Source organism: Xiphophorus hellerii, chromosome 5 (genome assembly GCF_003331165.1).
Source record: "Xiphophorus hellerii strain 12219 chromosome 5, Xiphophorus_hellerii-4.1, whole genome shotgun sequence".
Taxonomy (NCBI): Eukaryota; Metazoa; Chordata; class Actinopteri; order Cyprinodontiformes; family Poeciliidae; genus Xiphophorus; species Xiphophorus hellerii.
The window spans coordinates 9,923,376-9,941,933 of NC_045676.1; the positions used below are offsets into that span (position 1 = coordinate 9,923,376).

Consider the following 18,558-nt stretch of genomic DNA (forward strand, 5'->3'; position numbering starts at 1 on the left):
TCTTTAAATACGTAAAAAAAAAAATTGTAATGACATTTTTCAGTCTCTTCTTTATAGAGAATTTGTTGCATTCACTGCTTGAGGATGATTTTGAGCTCTCCTTCCATACAAGGTCCTCAGATGTTAAATGTTATTAAGGACTTTCTGTTCTCTCTGATCTTTACTTTTTTCAATAATGTTTCAAGTTCGGTGCTTGAGCGAGTTGAATAAGCCTCTTTACTCTTTCTCTGAAACCAACCAACTGACTGACCCTTGGTTGAATCTTGCTGAACCCAATTTCTTTTTCAATTCTTATGAAAAATGTCTCGTTACATGTCCACTACATTCATCCTTTCTTTCATGTACAGTAGTATGAAAAATGTAAATGTTTCAGAACATTAAACCAATATAAAAGACCGCACAAGTCGACACAAAATGCAATTTTAAATGAAGGTGTTTATTATTAAGATGGACTAAAAATCCATGTGAAAAAGTGATTGCCCCATCAACTGACCAGACCATGTTTTTCCACATTTTGACTGTCATGTCAAAATTTTCTGCAACAAACGTTTATAGCAAAATGTTTGTTTGACTTCTCAACTATGGTCGGAGTAGTTCTTAGTGGAATATTAAGAAGTTCAGAAAAGCATCTAGAACATCTCCATCAATATGTTTTCCAATTACAAGTTTATGAAGGTCTGGAGAGTTTTCTGTTTCCACCAAGGATGAGTTGATTCTTCTGTGATGCCTTGATAAAGAGAAACACTTCAGTGACAATACTTCAGTCAAAACTGAATGAACTAAAATACAGTAACTTTGCATTAATAGATTGACTTTCTGAACACTGACAGCTTTAAGTGATTTTCTATATGCCTCCTTTTTTTCCTGTTTTTAGTATGTGATCCCTCTATAATTCCTCTTTATTACACAAAACAGTATTTATAAAATAATTGTTATTTAGTTGGTTTTTTTTGACTGCGTGGTGAGAATTCAATGTCAATACTTCAATTAGTGTTAGGAATGCTGAGAGATGTTGAAGCCGTGAAATAGTTTGTGATTGCAATATGTAAAAAAAACTTTTAAAGTTACCTATTTCAATTTTAAGTTAAAGAGAAGAGATTAAAGCTTGTCCTTCAATTACTGCATCAATTTCCAGACAAAGAATTGGCATTCTATCCTCAAATTTGAAATAAAATTTGAACATTTCATATCTCACATTACACCTTTAGACTATAAAGTCATTTTCTCTGATAAAGCCAATGACTATGCCAATTTTATTTAGCATTTTAACAGGCTATGGGCAGTAGAGTCACTGTTGGTTAAATGTAATCAAAGATTTACATTAGTTTGTTACAACCACAACATGAGGACACAAATATGTTAAAAGCTTAAACTCTCATCTGTTAAATTCTTTGTTGCTTCTCCATATCTTCTTATATTCTGGTTGAAACATGCATTAACAAAAATGTCAGTCATCTTAAATGAACTGTGAGTAAAAGTTCAGTAGTGAAAGTTCAATTCAAACTGTGAACGCTAAGAACTATTGCTTTCTTGTGACTCAAGAACATGAGACAGATAATCTGTAAAAAAAATATATATATATATCTTCCCTGCCTACACCCAGTAGTCCTACTGCCATCTGCAGAAACTCAGCAAAAACAATCAATCAGAGCCAGGAGGAAGGTCTTAGCACCTTTAAACCATTAGCACAAAGTTGTACTAATGGTGGGAAAACAACTTCCCATTATAGGAAAATTGTTTATCCGCTGTCCTACCCTACCTTCCCTGTGCATTCACAGCATGCTGCGTTGTGGGGAAGAAGCTGCATCCCAGCAGAGTTCAAAGGGCTCTGATTGGTTGTTTCTGACCAAATGATGGATTTGTGCAGGTAGCAGTAGAACCATAGGGAGAAAATAGAGAAGCCTGTTTTTTTTTCCACAGATGATCTCTCTCATATTGTACTGTCATGACACTGTGGCAGTTTCAACAAATATGTAAAAATTGTTACCTACCATAGCTTTAAATGATTTGGTACATTTCTGTTTATACTTAACATCACATCACTTTTGCCAGTCAAGTTTTTTGTTTAGGGGAATCTTAGGATTCACTCTATATTGTTTATATTTAAACTGAAAATATGCATAAAGAGTTTATGTTTGTACAAACTGCTTGCTAATTTGAGTGACAACTTGGACAACAAGGAGTCAAGAGATGCACAGAAACTGAGATGGAATAGCTGCTGTTATCTTTTGCTATCTCTGTTTTTTTCTTTCTTTCTCTTGCCCAACAGACATGTTGCTTTTTAAGCAGCATTGAACAGTATTCTGCATTTTCCTTTCTTGTCAAAACCATCATGGAAGAAGTACTCATCTTGGTAATTACTCTCCCTTACTCTGGTAATTACTGTTCTGTTGAGCACTTCAACATGCAGCCACTGCACTGTTTTCATTAAATATCTAATGTTTTCATACCTTGTCATACGGCACTACACTATCTGATGATTTTCGTCAGCAGAGAGATCCTTTCTCTTTCCCATATTGCTTGAAACCTGTGGCCTGCTTAATAATGTGGAGCATCCTTCTTAAGTACTCAGTTTCAGAAATCAGAAGAGAAGCAGGAGAAATTACAAAAAGCTGGCAAACTTCATGCAGAAAGGCATTGGCCAGGATTCAAAGGGCCGGAACTTATTTTTGGGTTGCTGTGCAGCAAGTGTTTAAAAGCTTATAATGTAAAACTGACACATTAACTGTAAACTTAGAACAAGCAATAGTGCCTAAAACGTTACAATGTTTGATTTCAGCTTGCTCCAGACGACGCCTGGAAGTGTCCGCACTGTAAGCAGCTGCAGCAGGGCATGGTGAAGATGAGCCTGTGGACGCTGCCTGACATCCTCATCCTCCACCTCAAGCGCTTCCGTCAGGTAGGCGAAGCTAAAACTGGTTCATACACTAATTCCATGTTGTTGCATAAATGCAGAAATCAATGTTTTTGTATGAGTATGTGATCAAATCCATGACAGCCAAAGAGTTTCATTACTTGCTCCTTCAGCTGAGTAAACAGGAAATAAGTTGCAACATAAGAGAGTAAAAGTCAATAATTTGCAATGGAGCTGGGATGTTAAATTAGTTCACACATGTGAGTTTAAAAATAAAGGCTAAACCAACAACAGAGTCTAACCTTATTGCCAATAAAGAGCAGTATGCATAAACTGTGTCAGATATCTCCTTTTGTGAAGGTTAAACACATCAGTGGCTGTGATAACTTCCCAGCTTATATTTGTCTACTTTTGATAGTACTTGGACACCTAAATCTTAATCTAATTAAATAGAGGCTTTGGAATGTGATCCATCACATTTTATCAAATTCCAATTTTTGACACAGTAAGCAATAATTTCTTGTGAATGCAGTGACAATAAATTATGTCATTGTACTGCAGTTTCTGCCTCAGTTTAGTAGAAATTGTAACCTTGTGGTTTTGCTTTTAAGCAAGGTACAGATCCAGATTTAGTTATATTCAAGATGGGTTTTTTTTATTAATTAACCATCTCCTTTATACTTTCAAAAAAGAGAAACGTTTGCCAATAAAAGAGGCAGGATTTCAAATAATGACCTCAAATAATCACGTTAATGTGATTTTTTACTTAAGGAGTACTCGGCAAGAAAGGTGGTGAATACATCTTTGAAGAGTATTTCTTTTTTGCTTGCTGGTTCAGTTAATTAATCTGCTGACTTGTTGAGAATTTTTGTAAGATATATTACATTTATTTCTTCATTGGTTCAGGACAATGATATTTGCTATTCTGAAAGATAATTACAGATTCCAATTCTGAGCCTGCTAATATTAAGATTTCTGTTTTTCTATATATCTGCTGGACCTTCACTTTCCTGACATTCCTGTAAATTATTCCTCATGAATATTTCTTTGAACTTGATCAAATCTGCATTTCAATGCTGCACTCATACCGGCTATCCTTTTTCCTTTTCCATCTCTGATATACTTTGGACTTTGTTATTGTTAAAAATTATCCCGACTTTTTTATGAAATGCTGCTTTGCACTCACGAGAATCTGCACCAAAACTCTTTCCTTACTTTTCAAAAATTGCAAAATTGGACCAGTCGGGTTTACGTCATTTATTCACTAAATTGCTCCATGCGTCATGTTTTGGTAACTTTCCATGTTTTTTTAAGATTGTCAATAATTCACTTCTGCACAAAGAAAATACCTCTTTCCAGCACATGTTACTCCACATTTAATTGTATGGCATATGTCCAGGTTCCCAGTTTTAAAAATGTTCATCCCCTCTTGTTATCTTCTTCTATTGTGCTAGCCCAGTATTGATATTTTAGAAAACAGCTACACTAATCTAAGCAGATTCAACTAAACAAGTTTGAAAACTGATTAATGAGCCTCTTTGTCTAGAAAAGTACATCACTGATTCAAGGACACAAGAAATGATATAATGCTTTCTGATTGTTCAGCAAATACAGAGGATTAATTTGAGTACAGCAGAGGTGAAAACAGAAAGTTTTATTATTGCCAAAAATTTTGACAATTGTACATATACCAGCAAAAAGAGCAAGATGAAAAACTGTAGATTTTTTAAAAGAAAGCATCAAAGTGAATGTCTGAGGGGGTTCTCTAGTTTTGTATTATAAAATGAAAAAGCCATTTTTATGGAGAGCCTTCAGGTGTCTGCTAGATTGCTAAAGATAGTTTTTAGTTTTTAGCTGTGTGAATCCAAGCGTGCATCCAAATAAATAAAAATGCCCTGATGAGAAATTGAGAGTCCACAACAAAATTTTGCAGAGAAAATGTTGCCAAAGTCAGGTTGTAGTACGCTGATAGACTCCAACCAAAGAAACGCTAAAACTGAATCTGAAGGTGCTTTGACATAGTTAGTTCAATAGGATTAACAAATATGCCGCCAGGTGAATGCACCTTCATTTGTTTTCTTTTTAACAGATTTCTTGTATTTCAGTTCAATATCTCAGGAGGCATATCTCATTTTTATACAGCGCTACAATATGATCTAAAAGCATCAGATCTGGTTTTGAAATGGAAAACAAAACCTAGCCTCGGGATTAGTTCAGACCAGAGCTGTACAGAAAATTTTAGCACTTTCCTCACAAGCTTGTATTTTTTTTTTGTAAATCAACCAGTTTGAATAAACAATGTAATCTGTGACCATAAGAGTGATACACATCTGGCCAAATTGATGCCTGAAGCTTATTGTTACTGAAAATGTGGTCTCTCCTTAACTTGTTGATAAATACTCATTTGAATATTAATGAGAACGTTTGCATATATTACTTTGATCAAAATACATTCAAACATTTTAAAATTCGCTGACAATTTTTACTGTTTGGTCCTTTCTGCACAAAATCACAATCTCTCACTGTAAATAATTAAAAACCTACATTTATTTGACATTCTTACAGACGAGGGATATAAATTTGAGACCAGCACTGTAGATAATCATAAATTTTCAGGTCAAAGCTTTCAGAGACATTGATTCTTGAATGCAGCCGACTGATTTCTCTACAGATGCTAATTTATATTCAGCTTAAATTCTCTGACTTTTACTCTCTTTTTCTTTCCGTTAGCAGAATGCTTCAATTTCTTAGGTGAACACAACGTTTTTTTATGATTTCACCAAAACGGCAAGGATCCAATGTGTGGTTTTTGATTGACAGCTTCCTGTAATGCTTTAGCTTGTGGAGGCCATGCAATTCTGAAATAATAAAAAAACTATCCCACAAACCAGTGTTCACATTCACACACAGTTCTCTTCAGGGCATGAAAGGACTTTTGTGCTGCTTTCATTTGGTCCATCCAGAGCTTTGTGAAGTCTGAAGAAACAACTTTAGTACCATTGCATTTTCTCTTGCATTGTACTGAGGTCACAGCGTTTGAAAGACACTAGACTTATGCTTTTATCACAGCCAGAACTGAGAGCATGTATCGGTGTTTCTCTGTGTCTTGTTTAGGCACTGGTGGTGCAGGCTTTCACTGCTGTTCTGGATAAAAAACACAATGGAGCTGAATATTCTCTGCTTGATACAAAAACTGTCCACATTCTAGTATATAAATATTCCACTGATATAATTAGACATAATCTTTAGCCAAGATACTCATCCCCCTCAGTTGGAGCCTTCCTGTTTTTATTCATGAATGGCACCACTTGCATGGAACTATAGGTACGTCTCAGTAAATTAGAATATGCATTCCAATGAGTGCAGGGTAGATACCTTCTGAAAATAACTTTTAAGCACAATTTTTGTAATTTTTTATTGGTCTGATGTATTATTCTAACCTTAAATATCATGTTTTTATTACTTGTGAGTAGAAAATCATCATAACTAAAAAAATACAACCTTGAAAATGTCCATCTGCGTGTAATTGATCTCGACCCCAGCCTGTTCGCGGTCCAGTACTTACAGATTTTTCTGTGGAACTTAGCTCCAAATTATTTGCAGAAAATTTGCTAATATCTAAATTATTTCAAAGAAAATGTCACTTGTGAAGCTGATTGTTTGCAAAGCAGTCAATAAAGCAGCACCAATCATTTTCATTAGCACCGATTGGCTGCACTCAAAAGACGGTTAGTGCCAAGACAGTTTCTACTGTGTGCATTAATGCATATTGGAGTATATTTGGTGTTTGAGCTATAAACTATGCAGGTTCAACTCTTTATAGACGGGCCCTGAAGGGGGTAATGTGTTTTACTTAATGATTTGAGTCACTGAAATAAATAAACTTTTTGATAATATTCCAGTTTATTCAGCTGTGCCTTTGTGCACTGAGCAATACTGGAAGAAGACCTGTAAAGATTAAAGACGCTACCTTGCAGCATGACGATGTTTTTTTGCAAAAAAAATCCCAGCTGGGATTCTTTGTTTTGTGCTCTGTTCATCATTGTGAGATTTTCTCACAGACGTCTGAAATCATGCAGTAGCAATGACAAAATCCTCAGCTTGAAACTCTTTATGTCCAAACTCATCATAGCTGTGGAAACAAACTACTTTGTCCTCATCCCTCATATTATGTGAGTCATAACCGCATAACAATTTGACACGAAAGAAAAAAAAAAAAAGAAGAAATGTTTGTTTTATCGATCTTGTTTTGAGTTGCTAGGACAGTGAACATAATTATCCATTTACCAGATCTGTTTTAGGTACTTTATTTAAAGGGCAAACACTTAATCATAATTTTTATAACTTTCTTTTCAAATGTGTTCAGCCTTTGCAGCTTGTGGTAGGTATTCGAATTTCTATGTCTAATATTGAGAAATATAAAATGCATGTTTCATTAGATTTAACTGAAAAGACTCTTGTTTCCTACAAGTGTGTTTTCAAATTATTAATTTCCTTTGGAAATCAACTGAAAGGAATGTGTGTATTCTTTATAGGCTTTTAGGTTGTTTCGACTCTAAATTATGGTATATATCCTTTAAACGAAAAAAGCAATTAATTCTAGGGTTTGTAATCCATTATGGTATCATTATCCTGAAGGCATTCTCCTCTCATCCGTATTTCAATAGATTTCCAAAGACCTGCTGGGTGATGACTCTAACTAACCAAAATGTTTCTCTTTCCACTGGCTGCCATCCAAACTGAAAAGCCTGAGTAATTCTCACTGTTGCTCAGAGAATTAGAGAGGACTCATTTGCAATAAATCTTGCTCTCTCTTGTCCCTTAAGAAGCAAACATTTGCTCTCTAAAGCCAAAAGTTTATAGACAAAGAGTTGTTGTGAAACACTGAACACTGACCTGGGAGAGTTTTACGTCTTGCTGAGCATTCTCACATTTTTGTTTAGTTTTTGTTCAGGAACTTGTACCATTATTTACTCTGCTGTGATTTCTCACTCTGCTGTGATTTCTCACAGCAGAGTTATAACACGATTTGCCTTATGCAGCCAACCCCTGGTTTGTGAGCATCGGCATTTAACCGTCTTTCACATTAGGCAGCCAAAACTCTGAAAGATAAATGTTGGTGAATGTTCCCACAAGGTTCAGCTATTCAGAGTATTTCGTACATCTTTCTTTTCCAGTGCACTTCGATCCAAATGTTGTTCAGTGAGATTTACATGTTGCCAGAACACCTGAGGGTCAACATATGTGAGCTGTAGAAAGGATAAATTGTGGAAGTGTGCCAGGAACTGAAGAACTCTACCCACTTCCAATGTTAGGCCACCCTGCCTCTCTGTCTCTCTTGTCTTCATCCCTCTTATTATGTGGGACGAGGACCCACATAATATTGTGATGTTTTAACTCCCCAAAACATCACAAGACGAGCCTCAGTCACCACCTTGTTCCAGCAACCTGTCCAGATTGCCATGCCATATTCTGCAGTCTGCAGTCTGAGATTATTTAGTCACTTAGTCGACAGAACTCTGTGCTCTGAAACAGATTTAAAGAATTGTCAGAGCTCAGTCATGACATTCCTGGTGTTGGGGCACATTTGTAGACTTCACAGCCACGGGTTTCAGGATTGTAAAGAAATGCTTTGACAGCAACATCAATTGTGTGAAGCAGCAGCAATTCTGTACTCAGAAGTAGAAAGCAATATCAGCAATATCTTTCTACTTTAGGTAAAAGTAGAGTTCTTAAGTGCATCCAAGCAAATTGTCTAGCTTGTGAGATAAGACATTTCACCACTTGTGAAAGTGGGATCTGGGGTTGATTAGATTCACTACCCACTGATCCTACATAAGATGCATTTCATTCTCAATTCACAGTGAAAGATGGACTGGCATTATGGAGATGTCCCAAAGGGCTATCAGGTCCTTCAGCCTGCCTGGTTCAGCAAACCAATTAAATTAATTGAGGCACTCTTAAAGGCAACCACAGGGGATACAGGACTCCTTTAAGGATGTGCTAGAATCTGTGCAGAGAGCATGTCACTCGCCCTTTCTGCCACCAAGAACAGAAGAAGCACTGCATGTAAGGGGATCTTCTGTCACGTTGATTTCCTCTGTACATTTTTCTTCTTCTACCACTTGTTAAATGTTGGCATATTTTATCTGTAGCATCATCTACCTGTAACTATAGAACTGTAGGAAATGCCAAGTATCCCTAAGGAGAATAGAAATGCCAAAGGGACATTCTTTAAGGCTCCTCACAAATTAGCTGGTATATCAAAATATAACTGCTGCTTGAGATATAGCATAAGTGTCAGAGTGAAATCCTGTTTGTGTTTTAGCATTTCTCATTATGTAAGGCCAATTTTTCCAAGAAATAATACATGTTTTGAGAACACACTACTCTTTATGGGGCCCAAATAAAGCATTGACCTCATAACAACAAGTGCTGTTTTTGTATCATGTTTAGGAAAAAGCTGTGAATTAATTTTAGGCTTGGAGTTAAGCATGTACTGGTAATGGCTAAGTTTAGAGTAAGGGTCTGTTTTAGGTTGTAGAAATGAACAAAACATGAATGTGAGACAATGCAAAGTCCTTGTAAAGATAGAAAGACATTATGTGTGTGAGGGGGAGAGGTGATAGGTTGGAGTGGGAGCAGGAGAGGACCAGTGGGGAGGGAGGTGAGAATATACAAATGTTAAGTCAGATCTTCAAACGCTACAATTAATTAGGTTAAGAGCCAAGAAGCAGCTTTGCTTTTCTTAAAGAAAACATCTTCCTGCTGTCTTTTAAATAGACAGTGGCTACCAGCTATAAATAATCTTCAGTCATTCTCTCGTTATGCTGGGTTGATTGCCTGGGGATAGAAGCTTAATGTTTGAGTTTATAAAGTGATTATGTTTTAAGGATCAGTGGTTTAGTTCTTGTAATTAGCTTAATCCTTCAGCATCTCCAAGTGTCTGACTTTTTAATCCTTATTTGCACTACTACATAACTTACAAGTGGACAGAGCATAATAGTGCATTCAATTCAGTTAAAAATATATATTTTATTTATCCAAAAGGGAAATTACATTTTATTTCAGACTTTCATTCTAATTTTGTAGAGAACAGAATAAATATAAGCAGCATACTCTGCACCACAAGGCTTCAGTGAAAACTACCATGTGATTTTTAAAGCTTGTCCAGTTTTTGAGAAATAGGTTCATAAATACAACCCATAAATCTCCTTTTGGAAAAGCGGAGCATGAAAGGTTCTTGCTATTCACAGCTGCTTTTTAGATAAAGGGGGATTTTTTTCAATCTGTTTTCTCTCAATGGTGGGTTTCAGAAACATTACTTTTGGTAAGAAGGGCTGTTTTGACTTGGTTTTGAAAGGTATATAGCGATATCTTAAAATTATTTAAATTAATACCCAGTTCAAAATGACCAGCAGCAATCTGCACAGCTGTATGCACCTATATAGGAGACTACAGATGCAATGTTTGCTTTAATGAAAATGATGATCCAATGTGCTTCATACCAGTGTGTTCTGTTGGCGTTCTTCTGTATTTACATTATTCAAAAGATTGTCTTAGTCAGCAAGCTAGATTTTTTTATTGCCTTGGTTATTTATGGGGGTTTTTTGCTTGAGAAAAAAACATATCTTTTGAAAGTCTAAAATGCATTAGGAAGTACATCAGTATGTCTGTCTGACTGATAATTGGAAAAAACATTTGGACAGCCAGATGCGGTGCAGCAGATAAAAGACAGAAACATACTCACCGCCCTTACATCAGAGAGCCAGTGGCTTGCTCCCCAGAGATGAAAGATTGGCCAGGAAGCTTGGCATGCACAAAACACATAGATTTATGAATGTTTGTATTTTTGCTTTATACACTGTGTCCAATTGTTAGGTAAGTAGTTCAACCATTTCATGGGCTGAACTCAGTTGAGCCAGGAGTTAAGCAGGAGATTTCCACTTAAAGAAAGCAACTAGTTGAACAGAGTCTGCGGTTGCTTCTCCACAGAAAGTTGATCTTCATCAGATCAAGAAACTGACTGAATCCATGACCGCAAGGCTTATCACTGTTATTGAAAACAAGGATGGCTTTATCTGTCACTATTTTTTAAAATGTCAAATGTTTATCGAAAAATGTTGAGTATCAGTTCTTACTTGAACAGATGAACATACAAAAAGTGAGATGGGAAAATGTTTTTCATTTAGTTGCATGATTATTCTGTGCAATAATAGTTGCCAGATAATTGTGCAGACATGTTATTCTAAGATGGCCAAAACCTCACTTTTTCTTTCTTTATGTTTAAGGCTTATTAACATTTTTGGATTAACCGAGAGCATAGTTGGTGAGTTATAAAAAAAAATTCTCAAAAATAAGACTGTGCAAACAGTGTAAAGCATCTCATTTTCATTCTCCTCTCTCGCAATTTTCCCATTTTTCATATTTATGTTCAGCTGAACAACTCTGCAGAGAAGTTTACTTCTAACAATACGCTTATTGATCGTTTTGAATTATCAGTCTAAAAGAGACCAGCTTTCCTCATTTACAGGAAACCAATTTACTGGAAAATAATTTCACTATCACAAATGGCTGAATTTAGGAGTTTTTGCAAGCAAGTCAATTAACTTTTCTCTTCTCAACAATAAATTGATGTTTGAAAACCAGATTTATCTGAAGTCTGTTGTTCAAGAGTGGTACTTGACTGCACCCCAATGGCCATTCAAGTACCACCATTCAATGGCCAGCCATCTGTACAGCTACAAAAAGCTTTGAAGCGCTCACAAGAAACAATGAGTCAAAAACAAAGACACTGAAGGATCAAATTAAACAGTAGACTAAACCCACAATATCTTCAAGTTTAAAAATGAAACATTTCTCCCCATGCAGTTTTCTTGGTTTATAAGTTATCTACAAATGTAGTCATTGTGTTATTCAGACTGAAAAATATTGGCAGTGACAAACGATCACTCTCAGCATTTCAGCCTTTAGAGTCAAGCAGGAAAGTTTAAAACCAACAAAACAGAACGAGCCAATAGGTGGTTACAACAGACGACATCAAGAGGGAGGTAAATCGATTTGCACGATTGAAAATGTAAAATAGAAACAAGATTTAGCACATTAAAAAGGTAAATTAAAGCCCAACTGACTATTTACAAATTCATATCTGAACACATTGCAGCAATTCACAAGCGGTTCTTAAGAAAAAGCAACATGATTCTATTAATTAGTGTCATTGTGTTGTAATTTGTTTTAAACTTGTATATGTGGTTTAATTTGTTTTACTTTCGTGTAACCAGGTTGTTGTGAGTTGCAGATTTTCTACCCAGATCCTTCATGCAAATGAAATCTGGACCTCAGTGGGGTTTTACCTGGTTAAATAAAGGAAATAAATAAACAAATAAAATAGGAGATGACATGGAGAATGCAGGAATTACCAAAATGGAGTCCCACCACCCTAAACTGTACTTCAGAAATGTGGGGAAGTTACACTAAGTTTGTATTTTTATAGATAACGGCAATTATTTTGAGGAGAACCACAAACTGTTTCAAATTGACTTAGATATTCACTGCATTTACATAATTTGACAACCAAGCAATACTTTGTTCTTTGCACTGAAAAAAAAACACTGAATATCAATCACAAAACACAAATTAAAATATTGCAAAAAAAACAAACTAGAGGACTCAGCTGCTCTGATTGTTTCAGAATAAAACCTGCTCTTTGCTCTTGAGGTTCTATGCTTAAAAACTTCTGAACCTCCCATTTAGAGGTAACTGGGTCACTGATGATGAGGCTGGCTCTGCTTTTTATTCCTTTGAGGCTGACATCCTGTCGTGATGGAAATGATGTTTGGACAATTACCTCGACCACTCTCTGCAGGTACTTGTGAGCAGCCATCATGACCCGCAGTGATGCATTTGGTTGGGAAGGATCCCAATGATGCAACCATAGAAGCTTCTTGGAATATTTTAGTTTGTTAAAAATGTTCCCAGTTTCTTGCTGAACTTCGCTGACCTGAAATGTGATGACGCGTAACCATCTGAGATCGTTGACTCTGTCCTCCGTGCCACTTTAGGTTTTTGTCTGCATGTGCAGCATCATTTTCCTAGTTTTATTAACGACATAGAGGTTGTTATTAAATGTATCCTGATATCATGCTTGCCTCTCTCCTGTGTGCTGTATTCTGTCTAATCCCCAACACAGACCAGGCTGATCTGGTTGTCTACATTAGTTGGGTTAATGGTGTGTCTGTGTGCCTGCACTGAGTGAATAGTGACTATGGATCTAATTTCTAATCTCTAGTTCTTGTAAATCTTTTGATTGTTTTTGGTTATCTTTAAAAACTATATTTGATAGCATTAAAAAAATCCTGCCAGGGCGTGCCGTGGTGGCGTAGTAGGGGATAGCGCGATGCATGTTTGTAGGCCTTGAGTCCTCGATGCGGCTGTCGCGGGTTCGACTCCCGGACCCGACGATATTTGCCGCATGTCTTCTCCCTCTCCTTCCCCCTTTCCTGTCAGCCTACTTTCATATAAGGGACACTAGAGCCCACAAAAGACCCCCTGGAGGGGTAAAAAATAAATAAATAAATCCTGCCATTCATGCGTATTACTTATATTGGAATTACTCTAACTATAATAACTCCAATAACTTCTTCTAGTGGGGAAAAAGTATTTGATACATAGTCGATTTTTCAAGTTTTCTAACTTAGAGATTAGATTGTGTCATTTTCACAGTAAATACACTTCTAGAAAAATCATAACTTATTCTTCAACTTTTGGATGCGTTCCTTAAACACCAGATTCAAAGTGTCAGCAATATTTTAAACAAGCTAATGCTAGTGTTTTTTTCCAACTTAAAAAAAAAATGTGTTCAATGTGAATGGGCTTAAAACAGCCAGTTTCCCTCAAGGTTTTCCATCTCGGTCTGGTCGATCAGACTACACTTTTCTGCCTCCAGAAACAGACAGCAATCCTCAGTGTGAGCCGGGATCAATCTGGGGGAACATAGTTAACACTGTTGGTGTGTTACCTCTAGAAATGAACAGCCAGGGTTTCACAACACGCTTGCTCATGCACCACATGGAGTTTACAGAACATTGGAGCTTCAAGTTTGACAGAAATTAACCGTCTCTGGCTTTGTCTGGACATTTTCTTTTCAATCCCTGCCCCCAGGCAGCAGTCTGGCTGGTGATGGAAACGTCTGCTGCCTTGAAATAGACCTGCACAACTTGTGAAAACATGTTGCTGCACAACCAAGTTATTCATGCTTTTATTCAATCTTGTTTCGATTGTTGCAATGGCCTTTTCATGGGTTTGAATGCAAAGGATCTTATCCGGCCCTGGTCTGCACAGAAGGCTGCTGCAAGGCTTCGATTGGTACATGAACACACTTGTGAGTTTTTTGACCCGTAAACGAAGGTCACTTGTGTATTGAACATCCAGTTACCTGAAGTCCAGGCTGAAGCAGCAATGTCATGATATTGTGTTCACAAACCCGGAATCTGACTTCAGTTTCAGGCATTCACAGGGGACATTAAGTTTAAGTAGATCATCTTCAGGAGAAAGAAAATAAGAGATAAAAGAAGCAGTACCTACATGTATGTGTATGTACAGCCATTTTATATAACGAAAAGAAAAAAGAAAGGCAGGTTGTAATAGTGAAAATATGCTTATTGTGTTTCAAAGTAGAGTAGCTGACAACTCAGGCTGTAAGGTTTCATTATTTTCATCGGAGACAACCTGGGGGAAGAATCTGTCCCTACGGAAGCTCATTTTTGCAAACAAGGCTCTTTCTGCGACCTGAAGATATGATAAGAAAAAACTACTGAAAGCTCAGAGAACGGAGGAACACCTCCTGCACTTTGTTTGGTACTGTCAGACCTCTCATGATGTTGGCTCCATTACCGAACTTTTGTATAGACTTCAGCATCATTTTTCAGTGTGAACAGGGTATCAACAAACCACTCAGTCAGGCTGAGGTGGCTTCTTAAAGGAGTTTTTCTATAGGTTTAAAAGTAAGTGTAGGTGCATTTGAAATTTATATGTTTGTAATTCATTCTTTCATGAACTTCTTTGTATTTATATAATATTGTCTATATGTACATCTCAACAAATTTGAGGATTATTAGAGTTTATTTTTCCACAGCTCATTTCACTAAGTGAAACACATTGTAGAATAATTGCTCATAGACTGATGTCTAAGGCTTTTCTGTTAAGGATGATGACTCTAACCCTATTTAAGATTAGAATATTACATTAAATTACAGATTGATAGGCTTAATGAAAAATATGCTTTTTCAAAAGGTGCTTTTTTCTGTCAAAAAAGCCTCACCAGAAATCAAATGTACAGAGATTTACTGGTGTTAATTTAAGCATTCATGTTTTTTTAATGAATTGATGTGTTATTACACTTACATAAAATTACAAACTTTAACCTCCTTGAAGTTTGTTTCTGAAATTGGTTATGAATCTTTCCAAAGACTCAATGGAAGTTGAGGTGAAATTAATTCCTAGCTAAAAATCTAATACAGGATCAGAAATGAAAATTTAAGGATGTGCAAATGGAAAAGTGAAGCGAAATAGGTCACATTTTGGATGTAGAAGTCCTTCTCCTTTTTGTTTGGTCATTTCTGTGAAGATATCTGTGATTGTGATATACTAAAAGCTTTAAGGAGAGGCAAAGTATATTTTTTATAGGTCTAAAGAGGGTTTCTAAAGGAATTTCTTTTCATGGCCTCCTATTTTCCATTCTTAATGACTACATGATTTGGTTAAGTGCTTTTGCTTTGAATCTTTTTTTATTCAGTTTCATGCATTTCTCATTACTAAATCAAGCAATCTTGAACTTCTTGTTGCCACTTTATGAACTTTAAAATGATTGTTTTGTCTAACAATATTTCATAATGTCCATGAACTGTTCAAACAGGTTGGTGAACGGAGGAACAAGCTGTCTACCCTGGTTCGGTTCCCCCTGACTGCGCTGAACATGGCCCCTCATGTAGCGAAGAGTAGTCAAAGTATGAAGAATCTGCATTCGGGGTCTTCTTCCTCTTCCCGGAAACAGCCTTCAGGCCAAACTCATCATCCTGCTGACTCACTCCTCCCGCAAGATTGCCTGTACGACCTCTATGCTGTGTGTAACCATCATGGAGGAATGCATGGAGGACACTATACAGGTATGGAGCTGATTATCACAATGTTTATATATCAGTCATGCACAGGGTTGGGCTGGTGTCAGATCAGCTCTTTAGATTAAGTAAAAATTACAGTTTCATTATATTTAAAATAAACACAACAGAACTGTTTTACATGTTGCAATTGGTTTTATTTTAAACAATCACATCAACTTCTGCTAAAATAATAAGACATGCAGTACTATTATTACAATTGTATTGTGATTTATAACAGTTATGTTATTTTAATAGGCTTGATGGGATCAGTTTTGTTGAGGGGGGGATTCTGTGAAGTCTTTTTGCTTTGAGTTTCTAAAATAAAATTAAAAACAAGCTCAATTTGTGTGCCTTCAAATGTAAAACATCTGAAGGTGGTTTAACATAAAAATAAAAGTCCACCTGCTGCCTTGAAAATGCAATTTAAGTCGACAACAAAATTCTTTTGGTTTTAACTCAGAAATTAAAGTTCATGAAGTTGATTTAACAACAAGTGTCTAAACATTGTTTTGGAAGTTCATTAATCTTGAATTGTGAGTTCTAACTTAATGCTGCAATTTAAACCAAATAATTATTTCACAATATGCAAAAAAAACTTCCCTCACCTAGTTAGAGCCACATTTCTCTATTATTTTACTCACAATATCAAGTTAAAATAACTTATTTTACTTTAGAGTAATTTAAATTCTTGTTTCAAATTGCATGAACAAAATTTCTGATCTGATAATGAATTTTATTAAACATCACAATGAATTCAGCTCAAAAACATTTAGTGTGAACAGGACATTATCCTCAAGCTTTAAAATAAACATTTGGTTAATAACACAAGTCAAATCAGTGTAACACACTTCCATCTCAGGATACTAAAACATGCTGCTAAGCATTCTGGGAAATAGTTCCCACTCCTGTCTTTTTCTTCTTTCAGTTTTTTAAGTGCTAACCTAAAAACTCCAGTTTACTCAACTCTTGGAGGTTTGACAAATTTAATAAAAAGTTAACTCAACTTGCTGCTGTGAGTTTATCTTTCATAAACTCACATTTAGGTTCAAAATCTAGAACTCCCTAAATCTATTTCACTTAGAGTAAAAGATAGAGCAGACACAACTAAATGTGGCTCCAGTGTTTTACAGTGCAGCCATCTCACTTCTTCTCCTGTTCATCCAAAAAAAAAAATTGGTTAGTTCAGATAATTTCAAAACCAATTATTGGCCCAGATTTACCTTACCTGACAGCCGCCCTTTAAAAAGTAATTCCTGCCCATTTTTAGTTAAAGAACAACATGCTGCCCTGTTCTTGTTCCAGTCACAGAGTATTTGAGTTCAGCATGCAGTAAGCTGTAATTTATCACACAGACATAATTACCAACAGACTTCTGATTGCCACTGAGAGCAAACATCTGATTAGTCAGATCAAGCGTTCCTGATAATTTGATTGACCCCAGCTACTGGGATGTAGGTCAGATTTGTCTTTGGTACTTTAGTTTCACAGAAAGTAGGCAACATCCATAATCACCAATAATAAAAAATATAACAAGAGAGCATTTAAATAAATATTCACTTTTTCCATGAGGCTTGAAAGATAAACTTAGAAATGTTACATTTAACTTTGAAATATGTATATTTTTCTCTTGGCGTAAGGTCAGTTAAATATTCTCTTGCTGATCTTGAAGTGCTTGGCAATAATTTCTCTGATTTTAAGACATTAACTCCAAATGTCATTTATGAGAAATTAGTCAGAAGTTATTAGTAGCTGCTCTGGAACTTTACTGCTGGAAAATGTAAGATTGCGTTTTGCTGTCACGATGAAAGTTGCTTTACACAAACAATGTGCTCAGTCTGTATATGCAGTTTATAATTAAAGAGGCTGTGGTTGCAACTCCGCTCGCTGCAAGAGCTAGAGATGTGAAAGGTTGCCCTTAAATAACAGTTATATTTTATATATGAGCACAGAGGCCAAATAAATGGGAAGCAACATAGGCTGGGCCTGAAAAAGTGGGTAGGTGAACAATATATCAACATTTTTCTTTGTTTTATTGGTACGACATAACAGGGTGGAAGTTACATTTTAATTAACTTCAACTTGTTTTTTTGGCAAATGGCAGCAATACAATTCAAGTCAAATCAGCTTAAACAAGCTGCTGACAAAAGTGTCACTCCTGGTCAGTCTAAAAAAAAACAACCTCTCAGTGGTATCCGGGCTCTGCTTCTCCTCATTTATTACTTTTTAACAGAAATCCATTTTGCTGCTGCAGGTACAGCAGAGCTCTTGTTCTTCACCTACACCAGCCTTTGGCAGTGACCTTAGGGGGAGTTTGGCTACTTCTGTTTTGGTTTTATTGAAACACATGCATCATGATGAAATCAAGGCTTAAAGTTCTTCTGCACTTACTTTAGCTCAGCCCTGAAGGTTTACTGTTACTCATTTTCAGGACCTTCAACTCAGCTAAAGCAATTCAAAGTGTCTCTGTGACCTCATGAGACTATTTCCTCATAGTTTTTACTTCCGTAGGTTGTTGCTTAAGAGCTGGCTTGTAAAATGTTGTTTTGA

At 36.2% G+C, this 18,558-nt stretch overlaps 1 protein-coding gene across 1 annotated transcript in view; it reads left to right on the forward strand.

Moving 5' to 3' along the window:
* The window catches only part of usp43a (ubiquitin specific peptidase 43a), a 123,766-nt gene that overhangs the window by 87,641 nt on the left and 17,567 nt on the right, over nucleotides 1-18,558 (forward strand). The window contains exons 12-13 of the mRNA XM_032563339.1: nucleotides 2,780-2,899; nucleotides 15,768-16,017. Coding sequence (XP_032419230.1) covers nucleotides 2,780-2,899; nucleotides 15,768-16,017 — 370 coding nt within the window. The remainder of the gene's footprint in view (nucleotides 1-2,779; nucleotides 2,900-15,767; nucleotides 16,018-18,558) is intronic.